The sequence below is a fragment of the Mustela putorius genome, unplaced genomic scaffold (genome assembly GCF_011764305.1).
Source record: "Mustela putorius furo isolate JIRA1106 unplaced genomic scaffold, ASM1176430v1.1 tig00000580_pilon_pilon_pilon, whole genome shotgun sequence".
Lineage (NCBI taxonomy): Eukaryota > Metazoa > Chordata > Mammalia > Carnivora > Mustelidae > Mustela > Mustela putorius.
In genome coordinates this window covers 5,365,928-5,383,916 of record NW_025421423.1, presented here as the reverse complement: position 1 = coordinate 5,383,916, position 17,989 = coordinate 5,365,928, and the positions used below count along the sequence as shown (strand labels likewise).

The following is a 17,989-nucleotide window of genomic DNA, read 5'->3' as shown; positions in this document are numbered from 1 at the left end:
TGGCTTTATAGTTGTCATTTGACGATAATAGAGAGAGTTCTTTACATAACCCTTCTCAAAGTTAGACATACTAGTCTGGTTTATTTAATTCTGTATGTACTCAAAAAATTCCAGAAGTTTCTAATGCAGCCATTTGGCAGGGGATGGTACTGGGAGCCTAACAACGCAACAGTTCTTTACTGACTATCTACTTCTTGGAAAGTACTGTGAGCAACACGGAGATGACAATGGTCTTCAGGAGTTCTCTGCTAATATGGAAGAGAATTTACATAAAATTATAAAATAAAGCGAAATGTGCCAAGTGCTATACAAACTCACAGTGTAGGGGAGAACAGTGTTTGGAACACATGCCTCTGGGACCAGAACAATCCTCTCAGGCGAGACTGCGTTTGAGTGGAGGAAGGCCATGACTAATAATCACATTAGAAATGTGATTTAGGGGGTGCCTGGGTGGCTCAGTGGGTTAAGCCACTGCCTTCGGCTCAGGTCATGATCCCAGGGTCCTGGGATCAAGCCCCGTATCGGGCTCTCTGCTCAGCAGGGAGCCTGCTTCCCTTCCTCTCTCTCTGCCTGCCTCTCTGTCTACTTGTGATCTCTGTCTGTCAAATAAACAAATAACATCTTAAAAAAATAAAATAAAATCTTAAAAAAAAAAAGAAATGTGATTTAGGGAGGCTACTTTGGAAGCAGATGAACTGAATGGGGGCTAGTTCAGAGGGAGGAAAACAGGGAGGAAGCATTTTGACAGCCCCAGGAATGCGTCAGAGGGCAAGACTAGACGACAGTGCTGGTCAGTAAGAGATGGCAGTGGGGACTGAGGAGAGACACTGAGCCTGAAGGACAGATTTAGAACTCCCCGGCCCCCAGGTGACTCCCAAAGCCTCGGTGGTAGGTCAGAGAGCCCAAGGAGATGGGCTTGAGAGAAAGACCCAGTCCCTGAAGAGTTTATATTAAAAAAATAATAATAATAAATAAAAAATGGAAAAGGAGCTAAAATAAATGGAGAATGAGCAGACATGACCGGTAGAGAATCAGGAAAATATACTGTTGAGGAAGCTTAGAGAAGATACGGTCCCAGTATGGTAAAGAAGGGGGCGGTCAACAGAATCGGGTGACACAGACAGTTCGGTGAGAGTGGACAGAGGGACCAGCGTAGGATTTATTAGTGAGTCTGTCAGTGACCAGTCAGCACGGTGTCAGCGTCACTATGAGGATGGACGCCAGACCGTGAAAGCTCGACCTGTGAGCAAGAGGAAATGGGGCAGTGCGGACCCACCCAGAGAAGGAGGGTTTTACAGGCAGAGAAGACAAACCTCAGAAAATAATTGGAGGCCATCACTAATGGGGAGAGGTTCCGAAAGAAGTGGGAGAGATAAAAGGGGTTCAGCCCAGAAAGGAGGAGCGGGTTTCGGAGGCAGGTGGCCTAGAGAAAGCTCCTCCTTCTCCACAAGGTCTGCCATCTCCTGCAAGAAGTGGTGGTGGCTCTGGGGGAGGGGCACGGTGTCAGAGGGAGAGCCGCTGGAGTTACAGCAGCGACAACAACCAAGGCACAGACCTGACTGGAGCTCACGTGTGGAAGTCTCATCACAAACTTGGCTGTCACTGACAGATGATCAGAATCTTCTTAGACCCAAGCCCGCCAAGAACCTTTCCTGCTTAGACTTCGCACTGTGTCCGGTCCTTTTTAAGGGGCTTGGGCCCTTGGGCATAACTCCAGCCGAGCTCTGTGAATCCTGTGTTAGTCAGTCACCCCACCTTCTCCTTGTCTCTTCATGCCACATGGTGGCATCTCTATCTACTACCTGATAAGATCCTGTTCATCCAGAGAAATGTCTTGAACATATGACCCATTCCTAGGCCCGGTCCATCAGGACTCCCCCGATGGAGCCACAAGCCAAAAGAACACATTTCCTCCTCTGTAGTTTGTGAGCTTTCCAGAGGTAAATCTAAAATTCTGAATAACTATAAAATCCCATGATTCTAAATCAACACTACATGAACTTTCATTCTTTCCTTCTGGTTTAGGATTTCTTCGTGTAACATTTCCTTATGAGTGTACCTAGTACTTCTGAACTAGTATCTCAACTTGAAGTTTTTTAATAGAGCAGAAAGGAAGTGAGTTGAATGGGAACACATCCTTTTTGTCAACAACCTACCTTTCTTCATTGTTTTCCATCTGATTAGGGAAAGCAGCAAAGTCTAGTAGTAATTTAATAGCATCAAGGTATCCGTTGTTACAGGACCAGTGCAAAGCTGTTCTTCCCTGTAAGCACGAAATAAAATCAGGTATATCTGGAATAGGTACTTTTGGACACACAGTTATTGATGCTAACTCAAAAATACAAATAATTCTCCCAAACTGCTTAATTACAAAAGGGGAAAATATTAAATATACAGCGGAGAAAATGGATGGTATCTTAACTAAGTGATCAAAATTAATATCATGTTAAGATGATATTAAACACATGGTTTTTCCAGAGGTGATACCCTGAGAAGGATTCAGTATCACCCAACCAAATATTTCAATATTCCAACCAAAAATGTTAAACGTAAACCTAGTTATGAGGAATCATAAGGCAAACTCAAATGGAGTGAGATTCTACAAAAATAAATGACCTGTATTCTTAAAACAATTCAATATCATGAAAGATAAAGAAGGCATGAACCATTGCTAGAGATACAAGAGGGATATTTCATAGTTTTAAAGGAATCAGAGAGGAAGATACCACAACCCTAAGTCTGTATGCATTCACTAACACAGCTTTTAAATATACAGAACATAAAATGATAAAATTAAAAGGGGATATGGTCAAATCCATAATCAGTGAAAGATTTTTAACCCATCTTCTATAATAGTTCATAGAACAAATAAATGAAAGGACAGTAAAGATACAGAAGACCTGAACAATACAGTAAAAAACTTTGACCTAAATAATACATATAAAATTTTGCATCCAACTATGACACAATTAGTATTCTTTTCAAGTGCACATAGAGCATTTACCAAAGTCAATCATATACAGGGCCACAAAGAGAGTCCTAAAGGGACTTTGAAGGATTAAAATAATTCTAAAAGAAAATAAAATAATTCTGTTATTCTGACTGTTTTTGACCACAGTAAAGTTTAAGTTACAAATCAGTATGCTAGACAGAATAAATGCCTTTGCAAAGGTCTACATCCTAATCTCTAGAATCTGTAACTGTGTTGTGTTATTGGAAAGGGGAAATTAAGATTACAGATGGAATTAAGTTTGCTAATGAGAAGATTATCCTGGATTATCCGAATAGGCCCAATGTAATCATAAGGGTCCTTGTAAGGGAAGGAGGGGTGACGTAGTGTGAGAGAGACTCGGTCAGTCACTGCTAGGTTTGACGATGGGGGAATGAGACCACAAGCCAAGGAATGATGGCAGCTTCAAGAGGCTGGAAAAACAAAGAGGGGGCTTCTCCCCTAGAGCTTCCAAAAGGACACAGTCTTGCCAACACTTTGATTTTTAGCCCAGTGAGACCCATTTCAGAATTTTCAACATCCAGAAGAGTAAGATAAAAAACTTGTGTTGTTCTAAGCCACTAAGTTTGTGGTAATTTATTATAACAGCAAGAGGACACCAATAAAGTCATTTGCCAAAAGATAACGAGGAAATGCCCAACCCCCTGGAAATTAAGCAATATGCTTCTCAATAACCTATGGGTTAAGTAACAAATTAGAATAGAAACTAGAAAATATTTGAGCTGAATAATAGTGATGGTACAACTTATCTAAACTTTTAGGATAAAGTTAAAGCAGTGCTTAGAATAAGAAGCATGATTAAATACATATCCTGGAAATGAATATTGAAAAAAATCAATGATTTAAACTTCTATCAAAAGAATCTTTTAAAAAAATAGTAAATTAAACCTGAGGAAAGTAGATGGCAGGAAATAATAAAGAGTAAACACCAATGAAATACTAAACAACTCAAAATATAGAAAATCAACAAAGAAGTAAGTCCTTTGAAAAGATGAATAAGATGAAAAAATTTTTTTAAAAAGAAAAAGGACAACACACATTACCAATATATGAAATGAATAAGAGGAAATCACTAAAGGTCTTATATTCATAAAGAAGGTAAGAGATTGGGGCGCCTGGGTGGCTCAGTGGGTTAAGCCGCTGCCTTCGGCTCAGGTCATGATCTCAGGGTCCTGGGATCGAGTCCCGCATCGGGCTCTCTGCTCAGCAGGGAGCCTGCTTCCTCCTCTCTCTCTCTCTGCCTGTCTCTCTGCCTACTTGTGATCTCTCTTTGTCAAATAAATAAATAAAATCTTAAAAAAAAAAAGAAAGTAAGAGATTATAGGACCAACTTTATGCAAATATATATGATATGTTAATAAAATGGATAAATTTCTCAGAAAATGCAACTTACCAGAGCTGAAAAGAAAATGATTAGAAATCTGAATGTCTTATAATTACAAATGACATTGAATTAGTTATTAATACCTTTGATACAAAGAATACCACTAGGCCAGATGGCTTCACCAGGGAATTCTTACAAATATTTAAGAAAGAAGTGATATCAATATTACGGAAATTCTGTAAGAGAATAAGAGGAACTATTTCCTGACTCTTTTTAATTCACCATATTAATGGCAAAGAGGTGAAAAATCATGTTGGAAGATGCAGAAATAGTATCTGACAAAAATTAAACAGCTGTGAATTAAAAAAAAAAAACCCAATTCTTAGCAACTAGTAATATAAGGGAACCTATAGCAAATATCATATTCAGTGGTGAAATATTTCAAGCTTTCCCCTTGAAAAACCAGAATGAATTAAGGATGTCAACTATCACCAATTCTATTTGACACTGTGCTGGAGGTATTAGTTAGTTCAATTAAGGCATACTATTCACAAACGATACACTGTTTATACAGATAATCCAAAACATGAAAACTAACAGAAATGGAAAGTAGCTTAGTATATACTACTTCTGTAAGAAACCAGTAACTTGTAAAAACAACGTAAAATATACTACAGATTACAAAAGATTCATTTCTAATAACCTGGGGACAAGGAACATTATTTCATATATTTTTCATTATGTCACTTTTTCATAAAGGAAGAATCCTTTTTTAAAGATTTTATTTATTAGATTGAGAGAGACAGGGAAAGAATGAGCACAAGCAGAGGGAACAGCAGGCAGAGAGAGAAGCAGACTTCTTGCTGAACAGGGAGCCTGGTGTGGGACTCAATCCCAGGACCCTGGGATCATGACCTGAGCTGAAGGCAGACGCATAACTGCATAACCGACTGAGCCACCCAGGTGTCCCACATATAGGAAAAATCTTGAAAAGCATTTATTGAATTAATTAATAGAAAATATATTTTCTACCTTAGAAAACATGATATGCTAGTATTTTTGAAGACTTAATGTAATTAAAGTAGCAAAAAATATCAATACTGGCTAAACTGAGAGAGGTTAATACAATACTGCATAGCTGGGGAGGGGAAATTAAGCCACATGGTTTAAAAATCCATTCAGCAGGGACGCCTGGGTGGCTCAGTGGGTTAAGCCTCTGCCTCTGGCTCAGTGCATGATCCCAGGGTCCTGGGATTGAGCCCTGCTTTGGGTTCTCTGCTCAGCAGGGAGCCCGCTTCCCCCTCTCTCTCTGCCTGCCTCTTTGCTTACTTGTGATCTCTCTCTGTCAAATAAATAAATAAAATCTTTTTAAAAAAATCCATTCAACAGGGTCACCTGGGTGGCTCAGCTGGTTGAGCAACCAACTCCTAATTTTAGCTCAGGTCATGATCCCAGGGTCATGAGATGGAGTCTCCGAGTCGGGCTCTGTGCTCCATGGGGAGTCTGCTTGGGATTCTCTCTCTTTCCATCTCCCTCTGCTCCTCCCCCTGCTCAGGTGCATGCTCTCTTTCTCAAATAAATAAATAAAATCTTTTAAAAGAATCAGTTCAACAGTATATATCAGAGCTCAGTCACATTCATATACCAATAATAAATAATCTCACTTGGGGAAATTATTCTAGGGAAATAATAAAGAAAAGTTAAATGCACAACAATGATTAATGAAACATGATCTATAACAATGAAAAGTACCCAGCAAAAGGAAATTACTAAATTCTAAAATTGGGGTTACAGGCATAGTTTGGACCGTGACACCCCACAACAGCCCTGCCACTGTTGTCCACCTTAGGGTAATTGGGTGAGCTCCAAGCTTCAATATTGTCACCTGTAAATGGGAATAATAATAGCAACTCCTTTACAGAGTTGCTGTAAGAACTGAATGAGTTATTACACAAAGGTCCTAGAACTTTGGAATACGCAGCATCTATGATTATGCAGAAGATGATGCACCAAATGAGAAAATACTGGTGATGATTTTAAGTGAACAAAATGTGGTCTGTGAAATATCATATATATATATATATACACACACACATACATATATGTATATACATCCATACACACATGCCATGTATCTATATTTTATGAAAGTTATAAAATTATTCCCATTCTCTGTTATGACTTTGTTAAGGTATATATGGATATAGACAAGAAGTAGAAGGAAAACAGGGAAAAATTAAAACTCTTTTTTAAAAAAAATTTAATTTATTTATTTGACAGAGAAAGAGAGATCACAAGTAGGCAGAGAGGCAGGCAGAGAGAGAGAGAGGGGAAGCAGGCTCCCTGCTGAGCAGAGAACCCAGTGCAATGGAAGCTCCATCCCAGGACCCTGGGATCATGACCTGAGCCAAAGGCAGAGTCTCAACCCACAGAGCCACCCAGGCACCCCAAAACTCATTTTTAATTAACAGATAAATTTGTAAGTTATCTGTTTGGGAAAAGGTTTTACTTTATTTTAGTTAATGACAAAGAAATATTCTGAACCTCTGCGAGCAAGCAACATAGAAAGGTCTAGACTGTCTACCTCTTTGTCTTGAATATTGGGGTCTGCGTTATTTTCCATGAGCACAGCCATGCAGTTGATGTAGCCGCCGTACGCCGCACACTGCAAAGGGGTTCGTCCCGCGTAATCTTGCACATTTGGATTGATCTTGTTTTCTATCAATATCTGGCAAACATCAGCATTTCCTCCCAGTGCTGCCCAGTGTAGAAGAGAATGTCCGTCCTGATCAACTAAATCTACCCTTGCTCCACCTGAAAAAGCAAAAATATAATGACAATGTCCAAAAGAGAGAGCATTGATCAAAAAGAACAGAAGTCTGAAAAAAAAAGAATGTAACAACAGTCCCTTCAATGCTTTACTCGTACTCTTAGCAACATACCTCCGTGTATATTACCTCCTTCAGAGTTTTACAGTAAGCCTGTAAGTTGGTCAGGGCAGGAGTCATTTTTCTTTTATACGAAGTGAAACAGGATTGGGCAGGTGAAGTGGCTTTTCCCAAACCACACAACAGGCGGAGCTGGGAGTGACCCCAGGCCCCCACCCAGGCGGCCCTCTGCTCTGTAAGCGGACTTTCAAACAGCGCCTGCAAAAATTCCTACCTTTTGAGAGTGACTTAGTAGGAGCACCCTTACTAACGAACCTTTAATAAGCGTCTGAATCACATCTTTGTGTCCCATCTCACAGGCTCGGAAGAGCGGGGTATGCTTCATGACGTCGGTGGCATCCACCTGAGCATTGTTTTCCAGCAGTAACTTCACGGTGCTGACGTGGCCGGAAAGGGCAGCGGCATGTAAGGCTGAAAAGAGAGCGACAGAGAGCAACCGATGCTTGGGTAACAGCTTCGCCTTTTCCTTACGACACAGTACTGCGCCTCCTCTTCTGATGTCCTCATCATTCTGGCTAAATGCAGTTGAATCTTCAGGACTCCCTCCTGTCCACTCCTATAGATTTCAGCCTTCCTTTCTAGTCATAGGCACTACTTCCACTTTCCCGGTCCTTCTACCTTTCTCATCTCACTGTTTCTTCCTTTCCATCCTAAGGGTCTGGATGCTTTCCCTTCCTCGGTTCCAGTTCGTCTTTTCCTCCCTCTAAGGGGGTGAGGGAACCAAAATAGACAGAGAGAGATGATTTGAATGATGCAGGCAGTTCTGCCCACCAACCCGCTCGATAAACATACGCTAGGGGGTTGGTGCGACGGGAAGCGTCAGTCCCTGGGTCCTTCAGGGGCTGAGCCGTGCTATTCCTGCCGGTGGCCTGCGCACCCCTGTGGTACGGGGGGGGGGTGCGCACAGCCCACTGCCTTGAGTGCATTTTTCATACAATGTGGCTCCAAATGCAAGTCACTCATTTCCTCCGGGCCCAATTTAAGAAACAACAATATGTTTCAACAAGGGAGAAAAAACCTGAGGAGGAACGCGGTCTCCTCTCTGGTGCCTTCCTGTGGGGTTTGAAAGAGTAATTTTGATTCTTTGGGGGTTTCGGTTCTGCTGACCTGTGCCTGTGTTACTCCCCTCTCGTGCTTGACTTAGGCCAGTCCTCTCTGGATTACACTTTAAATTCTATTTAAATACATCACTCCTTAAATTCTGAGTCTGCCAGCATGACGGTCTAGAGGCCTGGGCCACTTCCTTCTAAGTCTCCTGGCCCTATAATGCCTAGAGCAATGTTTCTTTCATAAACTGTGATCCATGGAGCAAACCCAGGGTGCCTACAAAAGTGCAGATTCCTGGGCATCTGTTGAGAACCTTCTATGGGCTGGGTATGAATGTAGTGGTGGGAATCCAGCAGACAACAAAATAGATAAGATTATGTTCTAGCAGGAGAAGCAAAATAAAAACTGAACAGATAAAGTATTAGATGATGGTGGACAGTATGACTGGAGTAATACGAGGTATCTTGATGTTCAGAGTATCTGGGAGACCGCTTGAACGGGTGGGGATGAAAAGCCTTGGTAAGGAGCTGACACTGAAGCTGAGACCCGGGTCACAGAGAGTCAGCAATGTAGAGATCTTGAGAGGAAGTAGTTCAAGCAAAGAGAAGAGTTAGTCCAAGAGCAGGAACAACTTTATGTGCTGAGGGAAGGCAAGGAAGCTGCCACACAATGAAGTAAGGCAGAAAGGTCAAGAAGGCCAGATCCTAAGGGGCCGCACAGGTCCCAGGGATGAAGGCCCTGAAGGACTTCACACAGGTGAGTGATATCATTGGACTGGTGCCTTAATGGGATCACTCTGGCTGCTTTCAAGAGAACGTACTGTAGTAGGTGAGAACGTAAGCAGGGAGACCAGCGAACACTATTGCAGGAGGCTCAGTAAAGAAGGCTGATGGCTGGAACTGCGCTGGCAGGAGTGGAGCTGAAGAGAAGCAGAAAGATTAAGGATATACGTTAGAGGTGGAGTCAATAGGACTTAGAAGATCTGAAACAGATTTTTGTCTGTATAGCCTGGGAATCTGTATGTAAACAAACACCCTTGCAATTCTTACACGCATTTGTGCTGGAGGACCCTGATCTACGTGGCTAAAAGTTTGGCCCAGACAAAATTCAGAAGAGCGTGAGAGACTTCAAATGTCTTAGGTGCTGCCATGTGGAAGATAGCACAGAGCAGAACGTTCACGTTGATAAATCTGGGCTCAGTGTAAGAAAGACATTCTGACAGGAGTTAGGTTAAGATGGAAGTAGTGGGTTCTCCATATTGGAGCCATGTCATTAGAGGCTGACAGACCGTCGGTGGGAATGTTGTAAGGTAGATTAAGTGTGCTACATCTATGATAGTTTGGTGACTTTCACATTTTAAGAGCATAAGAATACATCTGCCCCCAAAGGAAGCTTTATAAAACATTCAGCATATAAAACTGGTAAGACGGGTGCCTGGGTGGCTCAGTGGGTTAAAGCCTCTGCCTTCGGCTTAGGTCATGATCCCAGGGTTCTGGGATCAAGCCATGCATCGGGCTCTCTACTCAGCAGGGAGCCTGATTCCCTCTCTCTGCCTGCCTCTCTGCCTAATTTGTGATCTCTGTCTGTCTAAATAAATAAATAGATAAATAAATAAATGAATAAATAAAACTTGTAAGAGTTGAGCAGTTCTGACTAAAGCAGGGGTGGAGGGTTGCCCACTTAAGTAACCGCCCCCCTTGGTAATGCTTCAAGCACTCTATAGATACCTATTGTTCTGAAAAATATGGTTTGGAAAACCCTGGACTAGATTTGATTTTAATGTACTTTCTAATTGCAAAATTCTACAATTGTGTGATGTGGCGTTGGTATGGAATAAATACTGTTCAGATAAATGTCAACGTTGAAAAAAAAACCAAAAAACCAAAACCATCCCAAAATCCTGACTAAGCAAAAGATAGAATTCATTTTCTTATCAATTGAAATTTCCCATTTCTATTTGCATTTACATTACTTTAAAGGAACCTTAGATTTAACTATTGTTGCTTCCTCTTTGAGAAGGTATCACAAATTTACAGAGGAGCCCTAATTTTTTTTAATTTAACTTTTTGTTATGGAAAATTTCAAACATATTCAGAAGAAAAGACAGTAATCTAGAGAACGCAATACAGCCATTCCCTAGCTTAAGGGACAATCAGTAGATGCTTGGTCTTGTTTCATCTACCTGCCATCCCTTGTCCCCACTTTTGTTTTGAATAAAATTCTAGAGTCTTAGCTTTTCATTTGTAAATATTTTAGTACAGTGTATCTAAAAGACATTGTTTTTCTTTTTTAAAAACACAACCACTGGGGTGCCTGAGTGGCTCAGTGGGTTAAAGCCTCTGCCTTCAGCTTGGGTCATGGTCCCAGAGTCCTGGGATCAAGCCCCAAGTCAGGCTCTCTGCTCAGTGGGGAGCCTGCTTCCTCCTCTCTCTCTGCCTGCCTCTCTGCCTACTTGTGATCTCTGTCAAATAAATGGATAAAATCTTAAAAAACAAACAAACAAACAAACAAACACCACAACCACTGTATCAGTCAGGGTCCATTCAGGAGACAGAATCCATGCCAGAACTTTAACAGAGAGAGTTAAAAATAAGGAATTGTTAGCTATGGACCAAAGAAGGAAAAAAACAAAAAAGGAACACTAAGGGATCACAGAGGTAGTACATGCAGAAGACAGCCAGAAATTCTAGGACCATGGGAATGAAAAGAAGAAGATAGATTATTAAAACTTAAAAGCCTAGAAGAGGAGCCTGTGGAGGAACAGGAAACCAGCAGACAGGAAGTTGTAATCCCATTCTTCCAGTTTTCCAGGTTCCCTCTACTGCCCCCTACAGGAGGATTCTAACAGGGCACCTACTGGCAAAGCAGAAATGGGGTCCGCAGAGCCCCAGCTTTGGCATTGCAAGGAAAAGCTAGTCTTATTATTGTACCTAAAAAACATTAACAAAAATTCTGTAATATCAAATATCTAGAAAGTGCCCATACTATCCTGATTGTTTTATAATTTTTTTTAAAGCTTATTTGAATCAGGATCCAAATAATGTCTGTATGTTGCTGTTGATGAGAACTCTTTTTCATGGGAAGGAAAAACCCTGTAGAGGGATGATGGTGAGAAACTCATTTTTAAAGAAAAGAAATGTCAGGAAGACATATCTGACATATAATAAAATTTCCTTAGGAGAAAGAGCCAGGGAATTAATGAATCTGAGAACAATTTATGTCTGAATTCTACCTATGGTGCACGTCGGAAAGATACCTTTGGTTAAAAGGATGGAACGATCCTTGACCATACTTTATTAAAATACATGAAAAAGTTAAACTAAAAGGATAGCGAGTGATAAAGTGAAAGTCTGCATACTAATGGAAGTCTGACAAAAAATGAAATGTTCACTCCATTTATAAGTTCAATGTCCTACATATATGCACTATATCCTTCTTTAAGAAGCTTAAGGTCTACTGCAAAGCTTTGCTAAAGAATTACTTTTGACAGTTAAAGCTTTTGTTAGAATTGATATTACCCAAAAACTTTGAAAAAAAAAATTTAGAAAGGGTGATGGTTTAGGTATAGGATGGAGATTATTAGGTATAACCCTGCTCTCCACTAAGTGCTGTATCAGTAGTTCTGGAAGCCAAGAAAGATCTCATCCTGGACAACTGATAGGTGCAAATGGCTCTACTATGCTTCTACAAATACAAAAACATAACACCGAGAAGCTTGATGCTGAGTTTTTATTCTGTTGTGTATTGTGCTATCGTTGTGTGATCGTCTTTCTTTTTCAGACTTGCAATTAGGATATGAGGTAGGGACTTCCAAGTTGACAATGAAAGCTAAAAAATTCATACCTTATTAACCAATGCACAAAGTGCTCTCTTATTAGAAAAAGAAAGAAAGAAGCATCTATGAGGGCCTTTGATGCAAATCTAACGCGAAGCTATGAAGCTTCAAGAGTCATGGGGGCTCATCTCTAAAATGGGAGATTTGGGAGGAAGGAATGTTCTTCAGATCTGAGAAAAGAGCACATTAAATGAGAATGGTGAGAACATACTTAGATATGTTATTCCTTAAAATATGATTCTACATTTTTGAAAATATAATTGATAACTACTAAATATACATAGTTTTAAGTACAGGCTTATGGTTTTTTTTACACAAAGATAAATAAGAAGAGTTCCTATAATCATGTCTAAGGAGTATTGAGAGTTTTATTTTTTAAAAAGATTTATTTATCTATTTTTAAAAGAGAGAGAGAGAGAAAGAGCAAGTTGAGGGAGGGAGAGAGAAAGAATCTCCATGGGAAGCCTGATGCAGGGCTTGATCCCAGGATCTTGAGATCATGATCTCTGGTAAAACCAAAAGTCAGATGCTTAACCAACTGAGCCACCCAGGCATCCCAAGAGCAAGCAGAGATTTTGTTTTTGTTTTTTTTTAAATTTTTTATTTAAAATAAATTAATTAACATATATCATATTATTATTTTCAGAGGTAGAGTTTTGTGATTCATCAGTTGCATATAACAACCAGGAGCAACCAGAGTTTTAAACCAAATGCCACCATTCATCTGATGGAAACACAAGTTAAATTTAGCTATCGAACTTGGAGGAAATAAAACCTTTGGAGTGATATCCTGATAGCTGCAACTTAACAAGTACAATTGCAAGTTAAACAATATTAGAACAGGAACAATGATTTCAGGCACTACTGATTTTAGGCACTACTGTAAAGTTTTAGGGCACCTATCCACTTTGGAACCCGAAAGAAAGCAAACCAAAAGCGTCTGCCGGTTCTTACCTGTACCTCCATACTTGTCTGCCATGTTAATATCAATGTCAGATTTTAAACTCAGCATAGTCCTAAGGACATCATCACTGCCTTTTCCAGCAGCCCACATAAAGGATGTTCTTCCTTCGAGGTCTGAATCATCTTTCACTGAAGGATGTTTTAAAAATACTTTAACTGTTTCCTGTAAGAAAACTTCATTAAAAAAATTGAGACAAGAGGGTGGCATTTTCTATGGTTATAAAGCTAGTGGTATATGTGACTTCCACTAAGACACAAAATATTTTTCCCTGCTTTTGAATCAAATGAAATTATCTTTTTATGAATAATGAAACTACAATTTCCATTGAAAGTAACAATCCTCTTTCTTTGTATATTAGTATTAGTTTCCATGCGTCTCAAACACATAACCTAACACCCTAATTCAACATCCTCATAATTGAGAATGATCATCCCCAATCAAATTTTAAAATTTTATGACAGTTAAAAGACTAACAAGTATTCAGTATCATAAGCAACAATAAACTATAGGTTTTCTTGGACATTCCATGCAGAGACCTGTATACTCAGCCATGCCTATAGAGGAGGTTAATACATTCTCTCGTGGTTTTGTTACTATAATGTAAAAAATATTTAATGCATTTATTACATTATTATAAATTTAACTATTTATTTAATGCATTTATTGCATTATTGTTAATAACGATGATTGACTACTGAGAAATGCAGTGTTCGATTCATTTAAACAAATATTTATTTAGCAATTCCTGTATACAAGGTCCTTCCTCTATGGAATCACACAAAAATTAGGACCCACAGTAATTCTAATAGTACCTGACAATTTTGTTGTCTTATTTTGTTTTTTAGTTCCAAGTTTTTATTTGCATTCCAGCTAGTTAACATATAGTATATTAGTTTCAGTAGAATTTAGTGACTCATCATTTATATACAACACCCGTTAGTCATCACAAGTGCCCTCCTTAACCCCAATCAACCCATTTAGCCCATCCAACCCCCCACCTCACCTCTGGCAACCCTCAGCTTATTCTTTATAGTGAAGAGTCTGTTTTATGGTTTGCCTCTCTCTCTCTTTTTTTCCCTTATGTTCATCTGTTTTCTTTCTTAAATTCTACACATGAGTGAAATCATATGATATCTGTCTTTCTTTGACTGTCTTATCTCACTTAGCATAATACTGTTTGGCTCCATCCATGTTGTTGCAAAAGGCAAGATCTCATCCTTTTTCATGGCTCAGTAATGCTCTGTCACATGTATGCCTCATCTCCTTTATCCATTCATCAGTCGATAGACACTTTGGGCTCTTTGTGAAATTTGGCTATCGTTGATAAGAGTGCCTAACAGTTTTAATGGCGGCTAATATTCACAGCATTTTAAATTGTTTCCTTCCTTGAGCCTCAGATGCTTACAAACTTTTAGGGTGATCATAGTAACTCCTGCTTGGATAGAGCTCCTGCTTTCTTTCAGAAAAAGGAAAATTCTGGATGCTGTGAACTGGCCAAAGACATGTCAAATGTTGGTGCTCAGTACTCTAAAGCAGGAAGAAATTCAAGGACTCGCCTCATGCAACCCTTCTTTTTCCAGATGAAGAAATTTAGGTTCAAGGTCATACAAACATCGGTGGCAGATATAGGAGTAAAACTCAGAGCTCAGTCACAGCACAATTTCCACTGTACACACTGCTTCCTAGTCTTAAAACTCATTGTTGAGCTGCAGAGGCATTACAATGTCATGCTCCTGGGATCTAGGGTATATGCCTAGTCCATGCTAAATTCGAATAAACACATGGATTTTAGAAGCTGATAACTAAGAGTATCCACTACATTGGACTTGTTGATTATGATAGAAATGTTATCATAATTTAAGAAATAATAGGGCGCCTGGGTGGCTCAGTGGGTTAAGCCTCTGCCTTTGGCTCAGGTCATGATCTCAGGATCCTGGGATCAAGTCCCATATCGGGCTCTCTGCTTGGCGGGGAGCCTGCTTCCTCCTCCCTCTCTTTGCCTGCCTCTCTGCCTACTTGTGATTTCGCTCTGTCAAATAAATAAATAAAATCTTTTAAAAAAAAAAGAAATAATAAGTTATATTTTTAAAAAGTTGGTAATGTTCTGGTTTGTTTGCTTTTTACTAATTTGTAAATTTTTTTAATTGGGTATATTTTCTTTTTTTTAATGATTTTATTTATTTATTTGACAGAGATCACAAGTAGGCAGAGAGACAGGCAGAGAGAGAGGAGGAAGCAGGCTCCCTGCTGAGCAGAGAGCCCGATGCAGGGCTCCATCCCAGGACCCTGGGATCATGACCTGAGCCAAAGGCAGAGGCTTTAACCCAATGAGCCACCCAGGCACCCCTTGTTGAGTATGTTTTCTTAACGATGAATGTTTGCAGAAGTTTTTGTGGGTCTCGTTGTTGCTGTTTTCTTAACAGGGAATTGTAGCCTCTTGAGAGTGAACAGAGTCCAAGAAGATCAAGGGACTTGAAACTGAGCTTAGAAGATTTGCAGAATTACTGAAAAAAATCATCTCTGTAGTTGGCAGATTATACAGAATAAGTATTTTTTTGAATAAACATCCATAATGTTCTGTCATTCCTTTTTACTCCCAACAGCCTTAGTCACTTAATTGCTAGTATCTGTGCATGTGTTAAATTTGGAGCCCAAGACTTGAATTCAAGATCTTGGGCAAGTCGATTAATCTCTTGAAACGTTGGCTTCTTCCTCTGTAAATTAGGGAAACCACGTCCTTTCGCTGGCTTGTATTGAGGTATGAATTGAATTCTGATTTCCACAGGTTGATGAGGGTGGGCCAGTGAATTTCTTATCTATCTGGAGCAAGAAAGGGTCTGATATAATAGAATGATGGGAGACAGTAGAAGAAAATGGTTTACCAGAAGTCTGGGTGATAAAGTTTTAGAAATGTCAAGAAGGAAGGTTGCTCTAGGGTACCAGAGAGAAAGAAAGTTGGGAAAATAAGATATTTTAGCAATCTGAGTATTTGACGTATTCAGTGATGCATTGGGGAGGTCAGGAAGATGCAATTATGCTCTGCTGATGACAGCATTCTTATAATTTAATGAAACCAAAGTTTTCACTGCACACACCCACACAGAAGGCATAGAATCAACTTGGACTGTTTTGACGTGTGCGTCTTTGGGTGAGTCTGTAGTTCTTGGTGGCCACTTACTCAGAGAGCTGAAGCAGCCTAGCCATTACATATTGCTGGCTAGAAGCAATGACATAATGCATTAGAAAATGCTCTGTAAACGACATAAGGGGTGGCAAGGGAAGAATTAGCCATATTCAGTATCTTTGGAAATAATAATTCATATTTTTGCTTTCTCAGCTGTATAATGTATAAAATCATTAGCACTAGCAATAGTGAGAATGCATGGCATTTCTTGCATACCTGATCTGTACCAAGAACTACACTAGGCACTGGTCACAAATTTTCTGTAATTCTTACAACAATCCTGAAGGAAAAGATATAATTATCCTCATCTTACATATGAAGAAACTGAGACTGGAGAGGTAAAAAACCTTGGGCCAGGTCATCCAGCCGGCCAAGAGGAGAGTCAGGGCACCAGGCAAGGTGGGACCCGTTCTAAGGCTTTGCCATATTGCTTTCAGGACAATTACAGAGAGCTGAACACAGCGCATATAAAATGTTAGTGCCATAAAATTAACCAGAAATGGAAATATACTTACACAGAACAAAATGTTACACTGAACAGTCAATATAAAACGGTCTTACAATTTCCTATGACTAACAACTTTACAAAGAGGAAGACTAACCCTTGCATCTCAGCCAGAGTTAACGGTGTGAGCAACTGTTAAGATATAATTGGGACACAAACACAGAAATGAGTACGTGCAAAACTGAGATTTGGATAAGATCAGTGGATTGTAGGGATGCCAATTTCCTGTTTATGATACTGTTTCATACTTTTGCAAGATGTTCCCCTAGGGGTAAACCGGGTGACGGGTACATGGAATCTCGTTGTTTTATTTCTTACGGCTGTGTACGAATCTAGAACGGTGTCCGAATAAAACCTTAATTAAGAAAAAAGAGAACTGTCATGTTTTACTTACGGCAAAGTTACTCTGAGCTGCATAGTGCAAGGGTGTTGCTCCTTGGCTGTCTGATGGGATGGTTCCAGACTTATTTCTTTCTAAAAGGAGATGGACGATCTGTGCGTGGCCTGAGAGCAGACACAACAAGGACTGAGCACGTTAAAGGACCACTTAATTTATAATCTCTTTAAAGGGAAATTTTCTGAATAGCAGCCCCTAGTACAGCCTCTTCTAACTTCTCACTAAAATACTATGCTAATGTAGAACAAAGGCAAACACAACACTAAAATCTTAATGCTTCAATCAGAAAGGAAATGACAATCATTATAATTGCCAGAGTGAGGAGAAGCTGCACCAGGTATCAGCTCAGTGCATTTCGTGGCTTCACCTTACGACACTGCCCACAGAACAGGTGGGAAGCCGGCCCCTGACAGCCGTCACTGTCCCCAGTTTCCAGGTTGCACCGCGCCACTGTTCTCTTCCGAGGTTCAGGAGGTTGCGCTACCATACATTCTCCTGTGATCTCTGCCGCCTCCTCCCAACCCCTTCTGCCCCCCCCCTCCACTTTTTTCACATCTAGGCAGTGATTTCAAGTCCAAGGAAGCACGTGGCAGGAATGATGAGGTGGTGGCAGAGGAAACAGCCCGCGGTGTATTCATTCAAGAGGTTGTGGTTTCCACAAGTGAGGGGCTGTAGGGAGGATCAAAGAATGAACAAACCCGAAAACAGCAGATTTGGGAAACCTAAATTTCAGGCATTCTACTGCCTCAGCCCAGTGGGGACCTGGGCGATGAAG

General features: G+C 40.1%; 1 protein-coding gene across 2 annotated transcripts in view; it reads right to left on the bottom strand.

Annotated features, from left to right (window-relative positions):
• INVS (inversin) overlaps positions 1 to 17,989 on the bottom strand; it is a 167,032-nt gene that overhangs the window by 58,366 nt on the left and 90,677 nt on the right. For both annotated transcript variants that reach the window (XM_004747697.3, XM_045081628.1), the window contains exons 7-11: positions 17,212 to 17,321; positions 13,119 to 13,290; positions 7,538 to 7,693; positions 6,919 to 7,148; positions 2,157 to 2,263 (exon numbers count right to left, since the gene is read on the bottom strand). In XM_004747697.3, coding sequence (XP_004747754.2) covers positions 2,157 to 2,263; positions 6,919 to 7,148; positions 7,538 to 7,693; positions 13,119 to 13,290; positions 17,212 to 17,321 — 775 coding nt within the window. The remainder of the gene's footprint in view (positions 1 to 2,156; positions 2,264 to 6,918; positions 7,149 to 7,537; positions 7,694 to 13,118; positions 13,291 to 17,211; positions 17,322 to 17,989) is intronic.